Raw genomic sequence first — 12,621 nt, 5'->3', positions numbered from 1 at the left:
GGAGGTGTGATGTTTGGTCAATGCATATTGTGCGTTTTATACTTCTCATAGCTTTCTGATAGACTGGAAAACTTGGATGATAATTTCTGTGTTTGGTTGTGTGGTAATGCTAAGGCACCATACCATACAAAGTTATTTATGCACACCTTGATGGTAGTGAAACAGTAGTAGTTTACAAGAAATATTAAAATTATCAGTTTAAAAGATTAAAAAATGTCAACATTTGTGACTGAACAGGCTTGTCTAAACAAAAATGTTTTAAGCAGGTGGGTGTAGAACAGGATACACGAAAGGTGTCTGTAGGCAGGGAGTTACAAAGTATAGGTGCTGCCGCATTAAAATACCCATTTCGTATAGCCAAATATGCTTACAAAGCATTTGGTGTATTTCCGGATAAGCAAAAAGCCCTGTTACCCCTGATGACAGCCCCAAAGGCAGATGTTTCTATTGAATATATAGAAAATACATGTGTACTTTGCCTTTTTGCAGTTAACCCCCAAAATTATAACAATTGTAAAATATAAACAAACATACCAAAATGGAAAACAAATGGAAGGAGACTATTCTGAAAGGAGACAGACGTGTCTATCAAGGGACTTGCCCTTGCTGCATGCATTTTGGGAACTGAACTATTGGCCTTTAGTTTGCAGGATTAACAGTCCTTTGGATTTTCACAATTCAGTTTACACACTTGGCTAGCCCTTGCAAGACAAACAGTTCAGCATTGCATGTGTTTGTGACATGGTGCAACAAGTGCAGTTTTTATCTGTCGGTACTTCTTGTTGACCATTTTCTCTTACTGTTCCACAGGGCAGTCAATGGCTTTGACCAAGGCCCACCACCAGGTCTAGGAGGGTCCAGACCATCATCAGCACCAGGCATGCTCCCTCTGAGTGTATGAATGGGTTGCAAGGCCATGATGGGACTCTTAATTAGTTCGTGAAGGAACAAGAGCTGCTTGCAAAACTTTTCCGTTAGTGCCCCCTGCTGGAGCTGAGTGGGTTGTAGCACTCAGAAGCTGCCTGGAGAAGATCCCAGCACACACAGAGCACTCCTTATGTCAATACAGTATATTTTCTTCTATTTCCATCGTGGACGTTCTTTAACGTGGTCACCGCTGATGTCTGTCTCACAGGATGCTGGAGTTGCACTTGCCTAAATCACCTTCTCCTGCTGCCCCACCCTCCAGTTTTGTACCTCTGCTAAGTTGGGCCTACTTTGATGCTGGATGGCCCCTTAGCAACTCCTCCACCTCCTCCCCAAACTTTGCACATAGGCACACAGGATCCCAGTGCTGTATTTCTTTTCCCCACCCTGCCCCCTTTCTGGATGAGACAGCTCATATTCAAGGGAAGCCAGGGAAGGCCTAGAACTTCTCTGGCCAGCTGATACGCTTGGGATGCAGGATGAACCTGTATGGACCTTCCATACTCCCAATGAAATGATGATGTATCCAATGGGCTTGAGACCTGATGGAGCAGCCCTGCTAAAGATCTAGCTGTGGTATCTCCTCTGTGGAGCACAAGAAATGTGTGTGTTGTGCAATTATGTCTCTGTTCACCAAAGCTGGTAATTTTTAAAGTAGAGCAACACCCGTTTATTTTTTTTTTAATTTTAGTCAGCTTCATCGTATGCTGCTGGCTTTTGTCTATCTTATTTCAATAAACCAGTGGTTTGGGGCTCTGGCTTCTTAGTGAGATTTAGTGGGAATTGCCTAAGAGCAAGGCAAAGAGAAGGGAGTAAAAGCCAGAGCAGGCTAGGGGCAAATTGCCACTCACAGCTTGGATTTTGTCAGCCCTTTTCTTGTGTGTCCTTTGCTGCATTTACTGTTTACATTTGTTTTACTGTACATAGGTTTGTAAACATAATATCTTTGCCTAAGATATTTGTACATAACTTGGGCTTTGTAGCTTTATTTATTCAGAATCTCTGAGGCATGTTTTCCCTAGGACAGTGTATCAGATTTCTGTGGTGACTGCCATCCTGTGGTTCAACGAGAGATGGTCCAAAAATAAAGATCTTTTAATGTGGACACATTGGCTTTTGCAGAAAAGATGCTTCTGCCTATGCTTTGTGTGTTGTTTTGGTGAGTGGGTGGTGTCGCTGTGGAACAGGCTCTTCGCCTTATAAAGTTGATACAAGTTCCCTTCCACAGCTGTGGCTAGCTGTCAGTAGAGGGTAAATACGGGAGTGAATGCATCTACAACTGGATGTGGAGCTGGTCTGATCAAAGAGAATCCTTTTTCATGCGTTTTGGAATTGTGAGAGCCAGGGAGGGGGCTCTCTTCTCCTACATGCCTAACCTATGTTGGATTCCTGCAGCACATGACAGGTGTCAGGAAAGACTAAGTTACACTAAGAACTAACTAAGAAGAGTACTTAAAACTTGTTTAATGTCAAGATGGCAACTGAACAGAGAATTCAGGTTTGATGGGTTTCTAGTAAGATTTCCAGCCAAAATCAAAACTTTCTGCATGGTGCTTCACTACTGTCAACATCCACCATGATTGGCAGTAGCATGTGCTCCTATTCATTTTCATAGTTTCTTATCTTGAAGAAAGTACACACCCAAAAGACCAAGCTTCAGGTAGGCCTTTTTCTCCTAGATGTAAATACATCAGTAATAATGGACCAATCCAACACTCCTGTACTGTCACCATTGGTAAAGTGGTGAGTGGGTACTGCCTTAATTTGTACACCAGTTGCAAAGCTATTTATCATCTTCATTACACACTGCTACAAGAGTAAACACAATCTAAAGGGAAAGGGATTTTGACAGGTTGGTGCCACATCTGTCAACCTTGGCTTACAGATAAAAGGCTTTCCCTTGTTCTAAATTAAGGAATGGGGGAGGCAGCATCCCCCCCCCCCGGTTATTGTGACTAGTATTCCTTGCATTATGTATTGGTTGCTGAACTCGGCACACCTGTTTCTCAAATGCTAAAAGAATTTAAAACCCAAGAAAATGAATTATTGAATTTAAAAATGATTCAGTATTTAATATTATTATCAACATCATTTACTTTTATAGCACCATCAGTTTATCAATAGGGACAAACCTGCAAGTTTCATTTATTCATTTCTATCTTAATTTCGGGAGGGAGAGCATCTCTTCTAAGTAAGCAGCCCAAGCATGAATGAGTCTCTAGAATGAATAAATTTATTGTCTTACAAAAATCATTGTCTAGAAATATGGAGATACAAAGAAACAAGGTATTTGCAGTCAGATGCCTGGTGGTCAACAGCCAGTTAGGATTAAGAAATGCACAGAAACAAAAGCTTTATAACGAATGTTAAAGCTTGTAACCAAAAAAAAAAAAAAAAAAAAGAATTTTTTTCAAGCATGTTGCAACAGATCAAGATTTCATAGTTAACACTGATTCATCATCACTGAATATCAATACCACTTGGACTAGAGAAGATGTGTATGTAACATGATATGATAAAATTAATACATTAAATCATTGTTATAGGCAAATTATATATGTAACATTGTCTTAGTACTGTAGTGTCTAAGGCACTTTCTGTAAATGTCAGTTCACAGCTATGAAACAATAAGGATGCTAAGCTAGGTGTAGTTAACACTGTCCAAATGAAAGCCGAAGAAAGGGAGAGAGCAGTTCCACAGGCTGTATCCATTTACAGGCAATGTCCTCGTGCTATCCTCTGGCAGACACACTGATCTTAGGCATCAAGATAGCTGGCAAGAGCGGCTCTAATCTTAACACTTCTATCCCCAGCAAGGAAACAGTTGCTGGGTAGCTGCGGGGGGGGGGGGGGGGTAATCCAATTCCCAGGCTGAGACTATCCAATTTGCACTGAGCACTATTAATAGTACTGTACTGAAGAAAGTGGTTAGTATCTTATTTGGTCTCTAATCTGCCAGGACATAGCACCAACCCAATTTGGAGGTCCCATGGTTGAAGAGTGCTCATTATGTAGCACCAACTGCTGGCTAGTAGAGATGCTACTCTCAGCTGTACGTTACCCCCTGAAGCCCCTCAGGGCGTTTTCACAGTCAATGACCTAAATCTATCGTAAAATGATCAGGAAAAAGGCGCAGTCAGGGCTGGTACAGAAGCAGAACTTTGGAGACCAAAAGAAAAGCAAGTGATTGCTATACAGCTAAACATGCATAGAAAAGGGGAAGAGGCAGGTGTCAGAAACTTCTGCTTGGGAATGGTGTATCAGAAGGGACAGAGGGGTAATCCTATCGCCCAGTGCCTTAGAAAATGGCTTTACAATGGATACCTTGAAGACAAAGAGCACTGAACGAAGACAGTTTTAATACATATAAAGAAGCAGTGGTACCTATATCCAAAGCAGGCTACATCATGGCAAAGCCAGGCAGCAGTATGCTGGGGCTGACCTGCATGACCAGGTAGTGTGCCAGTGTTGCCTAAGGCAAGTCTAGGGCCACAAGGCAATTTGGTGGCCAGTAAGGGCCTCTTCTTCCTCCTCTTCCAAATGCATGGAGCGAAAGTCACATTGGCGGGAATACCCGCTGTAAGATATGGTGTGGGGGAAGCTCTACTCTGTTTGGGCAGCCTGCGGCTCATTGATATCACTGCCTTTACTCTCTGCGTCGTCATCTGAAAGCTCCAGGGAAGCCCCTTCAATGTGCAGCTGGCGCCTCCCAGATCGGCTGGAGGAAAACGTGATTGGGCCGCCCCTCCTATATGAGGAAGAGGGAAAGGAGTGAGTTGTTGGAAGGACATAAGACCTTTGCTCCACAGAGAAAGGATGTCTAGCTACCCACCATGCCCCACATTAGCATAAAGGAGTCCCCCTCGTTGAGACCATGGCGCTCACAGATGAGGATCACAATACCACTTAAATCATGTTTCCAGTGATTGACTTAAGCCTACAACTATGACTGCTACCTGTGTGGCTATAGCTTAGGATACATCACTTTGCCCTCATTCGTTGGTATAGGAGTTGAGTAGGGCCATTTGTCGTAAGCAGCCTGCGCTCAGCCTACTTGGCACACAATCAGCTAATGATCTGACCCTGTAGACATGAGGTGGGATTCAACAAAATTGTTGTGTGCGCACACACAACAGGACTCCCCTCCTGCTTCACCGCCCCTTAATCTGCTCTGGGGGGTTGGGGAATGTCCTGTTGTTGAGAGGGCCACATCCCCTACTTAGTGCTACATTAAATTTCAAGCATAATGTTCAATTCTGGCTACTCAACAGCACCCTCCCATTCTGGACCACATTAGAGTTGAGCTATCACAAACTGCGGGAGGGAGAGAACTGGAAATGGTGAATCAATGAGCCCCACACAACAACTCAAAAGCGACCCGCCCCGAAGCATTTGCCCACACCTGCCTTGACCTTCCTTCCACCACATGACTCACCGTAGCCTGTTCTTCAGAGTGCTGACCTCCCTGCTAAGACCCTCATTGGCTTCAGTGGCATCATCCAGCTCACGCTGCAGCTTACGGCGTGAAGCATTAGCACGTGTTGCCTCCTCCTCTGCCTCTTCCAGCTGCCGTTTGAGCTGCTTCATCCTGGCATTGGCCTTCTCCATCTACAGAGCATTATCAGAAACAGGCCCCATGAAAGAAACATCCGCACGACACGCCAGATGAGATTAGAGATCCTCTTTCACTTACACTCCCTTTTCGAGACAGAGAACCTCTGGCAGTGGCGTAACAATCTTTCGGTCTCTATCCACTGTGGGATGTCCATGGGGCAGACTGATGAGTTCATCCACTTTCACAAAGCAGACAGTGCTGACTGCCTTGGCTGCCTGTGCTGCTCACATGGATTTGGCAAAACTTTGGTTGAACTCTTCTCTAATGCACTACCTGAGTTTTGTTTTTTTAAAACCTTATGGCAAGAAGTTGCATGCTCCAGAAATACCCTTCTCCTGAAGGTATAGTTCAGTCATTTGCAATTACTCCAGATCAGAGAAGCAGAAGTTTGAATGGGCTGCAGGAGAGGCTTGCACAACCCCCCCCCCCCCTGACTCCACACCCAAGTGAATGGAAACCATAGCAGCAGAGATGCTGCAGGATGTGCACATGCCTGCTCACTTAAAGAACTGGAGGTTATTGGCCAAGGGTGAAGAACCTTTTCAGCCCAAGGGGAACATTCCCTCCTGGACACCCTTCTGGGAGTACATTCCAGTGGTGGGTGGGGAACAGCAGCAAAAGTGGGTGGGACGCTAAATTCAATTTTAACTAGGCTACTTTCTGCACCCACTCTCACACACCTATTTCTTTCCTTCATCCAGACAAGCAGGAGGCATTATCAGAGTTCAAAGACACATTTCGGCCATGCAAAAACACTCAAGGAGAGTGCGATGAAGGACCAGTGAGGGGGGTTGGCCTGGAGAAAGAGGTTGTGGCCAAGGAAGGGAAGTCACCAGGGAGTATTCTCAGCCTCCAGTTCTGAGGTTCCTTCCCCGTCCACAATACAGGCCGTTGTAAACAACCTGCCATGCTTCCCGATGTGCATTAGCAGGGAAAATTTTCTATAGTCAGCTAGGCACAGCAGAGATTCTAAGTGGCACAGGTAGTTCCTCACCTGTTCTTTGTACTGATCTGCATGTCGGCGCTCATCCTCGACCTGCATGAACACCTCCTTCAGCTTCTTCTCTGTCCGACGTACTAGCTTGTTGGCTGCTGCTCTCTCCCTAAGGTAAGTGAACAGAGTGGGATCACTCAACTTGATGTCAAAAAGGTAACAGACTAGTCATTAGTGCAACAGAGCCCAAATGTATATATACCAACCACAGGTGACGGTTCCATGAACCCACAGCAGAAAAATAAAGCACTAGTGAGAATAATTAGCTACCAGACTAGGTTCAAGTGCTGGTATTAGTGTATGAAGCCCTCCAGAACCTGGGACCAGGATACTTGATAGTTTGCCTCATTCCCTACATACCCAACTAATCACCGCATCCAGCACAAGTGGGCAACCTGCAATTATCATTCACTTAGGAGGTCTGTTCCATATGATGTCAGAATGAGGCCTTTAGTGTGGCAGCAGCTACCATTTGGAACTCCCTTCCATTGCATATCAGCCAGGTGCCTTCTCTGTTGCCTTATCAGCACCTGCTAACGTCATTCCACTTTCAACAAACCTTCTAAAAATCTGTATCCCAGCTGGTATTTGTTTTGGATTTGAACTGAGTTTGTGTGTGTGCTGCTGTTTTTATATTTACAGTTGTCTTTAAAACTGTATTATATATGCAATTGTTTTAACTGTTTTTATTTATGTACTGTCTTATATATGTTATTAGAAATCGCTTTGAGGTGTTACATGAGAAGAGAGTCATAAATGAAATAATAATAGAAAAAATAATGGTGGTGATGATGAAGTGGGTTCCCATAACCATCTAGAGCAGTGGTGGCCAAACTTTGAACTCCCACCATCCCTAGCTAACAGGACCAGTGGGCAGGGATGGGAATTGTAGTCCCAAAACAATTCATGCATCAAGCAGTGCTAACATCAAAGCAATAAATCACACCATCAGAAATAAACTTAAGATCGCACAAATGCCTGCACTGGATGATTATTATTCCTTGGGCTTGCAAGCTTCTTGCTGGATGACTATCTTGTTTCATTAATAGCTACCAAAAAAGGTGTTTCAGAATAAACTGCGCTTTTTCAAAATCAAATCACGATTCAGCCTCCTGGAAACACTATTTTCAGAGTGTGCCATGCTTACTTTGCCTCTTGCTCCAACTGTTCTTCGAGCTGCCCAATCTTTGCTTCCAGTGCTGAAATGGTTGCCTTGAACTTGGACTTCACTGAACCCTCCAGCTCCTGGAGCTTAGCTTTCAACTCTTTGTTCTGCCGCTCCAGCTGCTGGCGTGCATTCTCACTCTTCTGGGCGGCACTCCGCTCTCCGGCCAGCTCAGAGTTCAGGGTGTCAACCTTTAAGAAAGGCAAGCAGTTGTTTAAACACTCTCACCCCTTTAGGGTCAAGTAGAAAACATCCAGCTAACACAAAAGGGGTTACCTGCAGAGTGGTTTTGCGGAAACGATCATTGAGGAGCTCCATGTTGCTCTGCTCTTCCTCTAGTTCTTCCTCCAGCTGTGCAATTCGGGCTTCTAAGCGGCGCTTCTCGTCAAGCAAGGCAGATCTACACAGGGGGACAACAGAGGATCAGTACAAACTCAGCTATTTAGCTGCAGTCACATGTATTGAGGTTTGCGCAGCAACTGCTGCAGACACAGAACGCTTCTGACACATAATGGCTGCCATAGGTGGAGAAGTCTACCCGGAGTTACTTACTTTCCAGAGGCACTGTTGGCAATTTCATCAGCCAGCTCATCTCTCTCTTGCTCTGCATGGCGTCTGGCTCTCTCGGAGGCAGCAAGGTCCTGAAAATATATATTCATGGGAATCTCAGTAGCTTCAGCAGGCAAAACCATTTTCAAACATATGGGGGGAAGGGAGAGAAAGCTACTATGTTGTGCCCAATATCACTATCAAACAGGCCTGCACAAGCAGCCTTTTGCTTTTAAGAAATTAATATGCTTTGCTTCTAGCCTAGTTTAACCATGTTGTGAAGTTCCCCAGCTCACATATTACCTGGCATTTTCTAGTATACATCAGAGGCACTTTTGAGCTACTCAAGTCTACCAGAAATAGCTGAGTAATCTCTTTTTTAAACTGGATCCTTTTGACCCCAATCTCCTGGTTCTCAAAAAGTAAGGCACCCCTGCCAACATGCAAAGGGGCCTAGATATTGACAGCCATTTTGATTAGAGGAGCACAAGCTCCTCAAAAACATTATCTATGCTTCTTCCCTCCATGTGACAGCCAAAAAGTCTTCATGAATCTTGGGGCAACTAAAAGAGCCACAATGTTTGGTGATTCACAGTCCTACCTGGTCAACTGTTCAGCACATACTCACTGTTTTCTCCCATTTTCTTCTTTTTGTATTTGGACTCTGTTCAAATTGGACTTTGTTTATAGCATTGCCCTAACCCAAGAGAGTTTGATACTGAAGCCTGACTCTACCAGATCCTTGAAAAGTATTCAAATCAACTACTTCAAACAGATGAACCATTTTAGTGTGTGCGCTTTAAAAGCTGTGCCAAAACCACACACACTCAACTGCAAAGCATCTGTAAAATACACACACTCAACTTGCAGAATGTTAAGAGTCAAAACATTCCTATCTCCACCTTAAGCCATGGGTATATCTCAGGCAGCTTTCCGTGCCATACCTCTTGCAGTTGAAGAATTTCTGCTTCAAGGCTTTTGAGCTTTTTCTCATTCTCCTTCGACTGAGCAAAGATTTCATCTCTAGATGCCCGGGCCTCTTCTAGTTCACGCTGATAATCTTTCATCTGAGCCTGAAATTTAAAAGACATCTTAAGAACAAGACAAGATATTTATTCCGAGAACTAGGCCAACCAATCACATGGCCAGAATTTACTCTACACATCTAGAGTATCCAGTTTCAATTAGATCCTGTTTCTATTAATGTTGATCAATTATATTCAGGTTACCCAGGTCTTTTTCTCTGTTACAGTAAGGAGAAGCTGATAAGTACTTTGGGGGCCAAGGTTTGATTAAATTATTTCTGGAATAGCTGTGCACACCTGCAACTTGCGCAACTGTTTGATTGCTTCGTCGCGGGCTTTGTTTGAAGCCTCTATCTGAGCTTCTAGGTCTTTCAGATCTGCTTCCATTTTCTTCTTGGATGCCACAGCCAAAGCACGCTGCTTCCTCTCATCTTCCAGTTCTGCTTCCAGCTCTCGGACCTACAGGGTAAATCAGTAACAAGCAAAACAGGAAGACAAAAGGGAAGAATTCAAAAAAAGTCCCACAGTTTGGAGCTGCCTATAAGGAAGGAAGAAGTCCAGGGGAAACATTTGTGCGGTATTTAAATAAATACACAGACTATAGGATCCACATGCCCTTATGAGGATGCCGTAAAGAAACCTTCTGATAATCTGCATTAGCTGTTCAGGAGACAAGCCAAGCAGAGGGCATATAAGCAGACAAAAATGCAGAAGAGCTACATGGGCTACAATCAGCTATGTTTTCACTTGTCCAGTGATTTTATGAGCAGTTTTTCACCGAGAGCTTCTATCTCCTTTGATCCATAGATCCTGTGCAAAAGCTTAATATTACAGGTTATTGAAGCCAACCGTAATTGTTAACCTCATAGTAAGGCCAAAAGGGCACACTTGTTCATGGTACACCGGTTCCCAAAATGGAGACAATAAAAGCTTTGTGTAGTCTCATTAATTCTTCAAAGCAAAATGGAAAGTAATTTATGATCAACTATGCAAAAAAAAAAAACCCCTTAAAAAACCTACTGAAGAGCTCATAAACAACTTAATGTGTTTTACCGCAAAACCAAATTAAAAAAGAAAGAGGCAAAGAATATGGCTTCATTTCCTGAATCAGAACTTGAAAGACATTTTCTTAACAGACTTTACAGCAGCTTGCATACAGTAGAAAGCAACACCTATTTCTACCTCAATAAGAACCTCCAGTCAGCAGCACCCATACTAGAATTGAAAGAGACCTGTTGAAGGACATCTGCACTAAGCAAAACTCCTAAGCCAGCAGTTTACAGTCCTCCTTTACAGTTGATAAATCAACAGGTCCTCCTTGACTGTTTCCATATTCATAGTGCTCAGCACTCTGTACATTAATTACAACAGCAGAAAGGAAGCTATAAATTCCATGATCCAGGTTCACTCTACCTGCCCTCCGTCATGTAGAGCCAGCAAACTGCTTCCCCCCCACCTGGCATTTTTCTAACACTGGTTCAGTGAATACTGAATCCATAGGCATTACACATGTATGCAAGATTATGATAAATCACTATGGACTTAATACAAATTAAGATTTTCTGCTTTATTTACCAGAGATTTTCAGCTTTATGCACCCTACAAAACCTGGGTGGGGAAAAAGCCTAAATGAAACAAAATCTGGCATTTTGAGAATGCTTCAGCCACTGCCCTTTCAAAGGAATAATCAAGCATGCATGGAAATTGCTAGAGTGTCATGAATGAAGACAGATTTTGTTTGGCTCTTGGGGTTGGAAGGACTTGTGCGTCAGGTGACTAACATTCCAGCTTCAAAGCTTAATAAAATCCAACGACCTACCGCTTTAGTTTGAGGGACACTTGCTCAACAGAACGTATAACCACCAGTATGGTTACTTCCGTATGTTAAAAGCTTTACCTGTTTTACTAAGAGCCTCTTTTTCTCCTCATTCTGCTCATCTCTAGCCTGGAGATCCCGCTCAAACTGTGCTTTCATGGCTTGCATGTTCACTTCCAGCCGCAATTTGGCATCTTCTGTGGCTTGCAACTCATCCTCCAGCTCTTCCAATTGTGTCCGCATCTCCTCCACTTGTTGCTCCAAGGTGCGCTTGGATTTTTCCAACTCATGAACCTACGGCCACAATCAAATGCTTAGTGTTCTTACATTCCCATTTTTTTTAAAACAACAACAACCTGTGAATAGCTTCTTAAGTAGTATAATTATTTCAACAAATCCTACATTAATAGGGGCATTAAATAAGATTTTTGCTTGGATGCCTCAAGTAATAGGTATAAAATTGCCAAACCTGCAGATAAAATACATGCCAATGATGCCTGCCCAAGACCTGAGGTCCAAAATTCACACGACAATATACTGTTGGGTCATCAGACCAAGTGGATTTGGGCTTGTGGGTTGCCCTACCAAAAATATTGGGAACCACCGACCTAGAACACATACACAAGTGCTCATGCCACATTTGCTTCTGCCTTTGGAGAGCACAGGGATGGAAGACACCACCATAGTAGAGAACGTAGCGCTCTTATGTTCAGTGGAGTGTAAAAGCTGAAGTTACAACAATGACAAAAATGCACAGAGACAGGCAACTTTAACCCTAGGACTATGAGTGTTTGTGTTTTAAGAACCTTCCAGTGCATGCAGCTGTTGAAGCATACAGAATTCCAGAAGTCTTCTCAGAACATTAGAATGAATGTGCTCCAACTGCCCAAAGTTCAATTTGAAATACAACCATTTAAGCACTTGTTCAAACTGTACTACACCATTCTCAGTCATGCAAATAGTACACCACTCACATTTTTGCCCACATCATCTTTGGAACTCATCAAGTCTTCCATCTCTGTCCGGAGTTGCTTGTTCTGCCTCTCATATTCTTCACGGGCCTCCAAAGCTTCCTCCAGGGCTCGCGCTAGAGAGAGGGCTTTGGTTTCCTTTTCTCTTGCCTCGGCCTCTGCACGGTCCCTTTCCTCTGCATAGCGAGCAGATATGTTCTTCTCTTCTGCCAGCATCTGAGCATCGCAACATATGCAAAGTTGGAAGAAGTCAGACATAAATATAGATTTCAAGCTCTTAGCTTCCAAATTACCAAGGTAGTTTGATACTTTGCATCTCAGCCTTGAGAAGCTCTGGGGCAACCACAGTGGATGTAAGAGATGAGGGTGCATTTCTTCTCCTCTCCCCAATTCCTCAATATTGATCCTCTTTCTCAAGAATGCATTAGGATTCCTGCAAGCCCCAAGTTAAGAAGCCAGCTGAAAACCAGTTTAGATATTCCAACAGGTCACAGGTAGACCATGAAAATACCTATGTAACAAGATTATCTACTGGGCAAATAATAGCTAACAGCTACAT

General features: G+C 43.5%; 2 protein-coding genes across 18 annotated transcripts in view; one reads left to right on the top strand and one right to left on the bottom strand.

Annotated features, from left to right (window-relative positions):
* Window positions 1-2,053, top strand: part of NDEL1 (nudE neurodevelopment protein 1 like 1) — a 47,476-nt gene extending 45,423 nt beyond the window's left edge. For all 13 annotated transcript variants that reach the window (XR_014560976.1, XR_014560977.1, XR_014560978.1 and 10 more), the window contains one exon: window positions 811-2,053. Coding sequence is in view for 6 of the 13 variants with exons in the window: in XM_083725918.1 (XP_083582044.1) it covers window positions 811-901 (91 nt within the window). In the remaining 7 variants the exon portion in view is untranslated. The remainder of the gene's footprint in view (window positions 1-810) is intronic.
* A 1,085-nt stretch (window positions 2,054-3,138) lies between these two features.
* Window positions 3,139-12,621, bottom strand: part of MYH10 (myosin heavy chain 10) — a 71,108-nt gene continuing 61,625 nt past the window's right edge. For all 5 annotated transcript variants that reach the window (XM_083725775.1, XM_083725772.1, XM_083725773.1 and 2 more), the window contains 10 exons: window positions 12,066-12,278; window positions 11,173-11,385; window positions 9,573-9,734; window positions 9,195-9,323; window positions 8,254-8,342; window positions 7,978-8,101; window positions 7,684-7,892; window positions 6,537-6,645; window positions 5,363-5,535; window positions 3,139-4,675 (listed from right to left, as the gene is read on the bottom strand). In XM_083725775.1, coding sequence (XP_083581901.1) covers window positions 4,531-4,675; window positions 5,363-5,535; window positions 6,537-6,645; window positions 7,684-7,892; window positions 7,978-8,101; window positions 8,254-8,342; window positions 9,195-9,323; window positions 9,573-9,734; window positions 11,173-11,385; window positions 12,066-12,278 — 1,566 coding nt within the window. In that variant the 3' untranslated portion in view covers window positions 3,139-4,530. The remainder of the gene's footprint in view (window positions 4,676-5,362; window positions 5,536-6,536; window positions 6,646-7,683; window positions 7,893-7,977; window positions 8,102-8,253; window positions 8,343-9,194; window positions 9,324-9,572; window positions 9,735-11,172; window positions 11,386-12,065; window positions 12,279-12,621) is intronic.

The sequence above is a fragment of the Podarcis gaigeae genome, assembly GCF_964106915.1.
Source record: "Podarcis gaigeae genome assembly, chromosome: 2".
NCBI classification, from domain to species: domain Eukaryota; kingdom Metazoa; phylum Chordata; class Lepidosauria; order Squamata; family Lacertidae; genus Podarcis; species Podarcis gaigeae.
The sequence above is the reverse complement of the archived record's forward strand: the minus strand, read 5'-3'. Positions and strand labels throughout refer to the sequence as shown.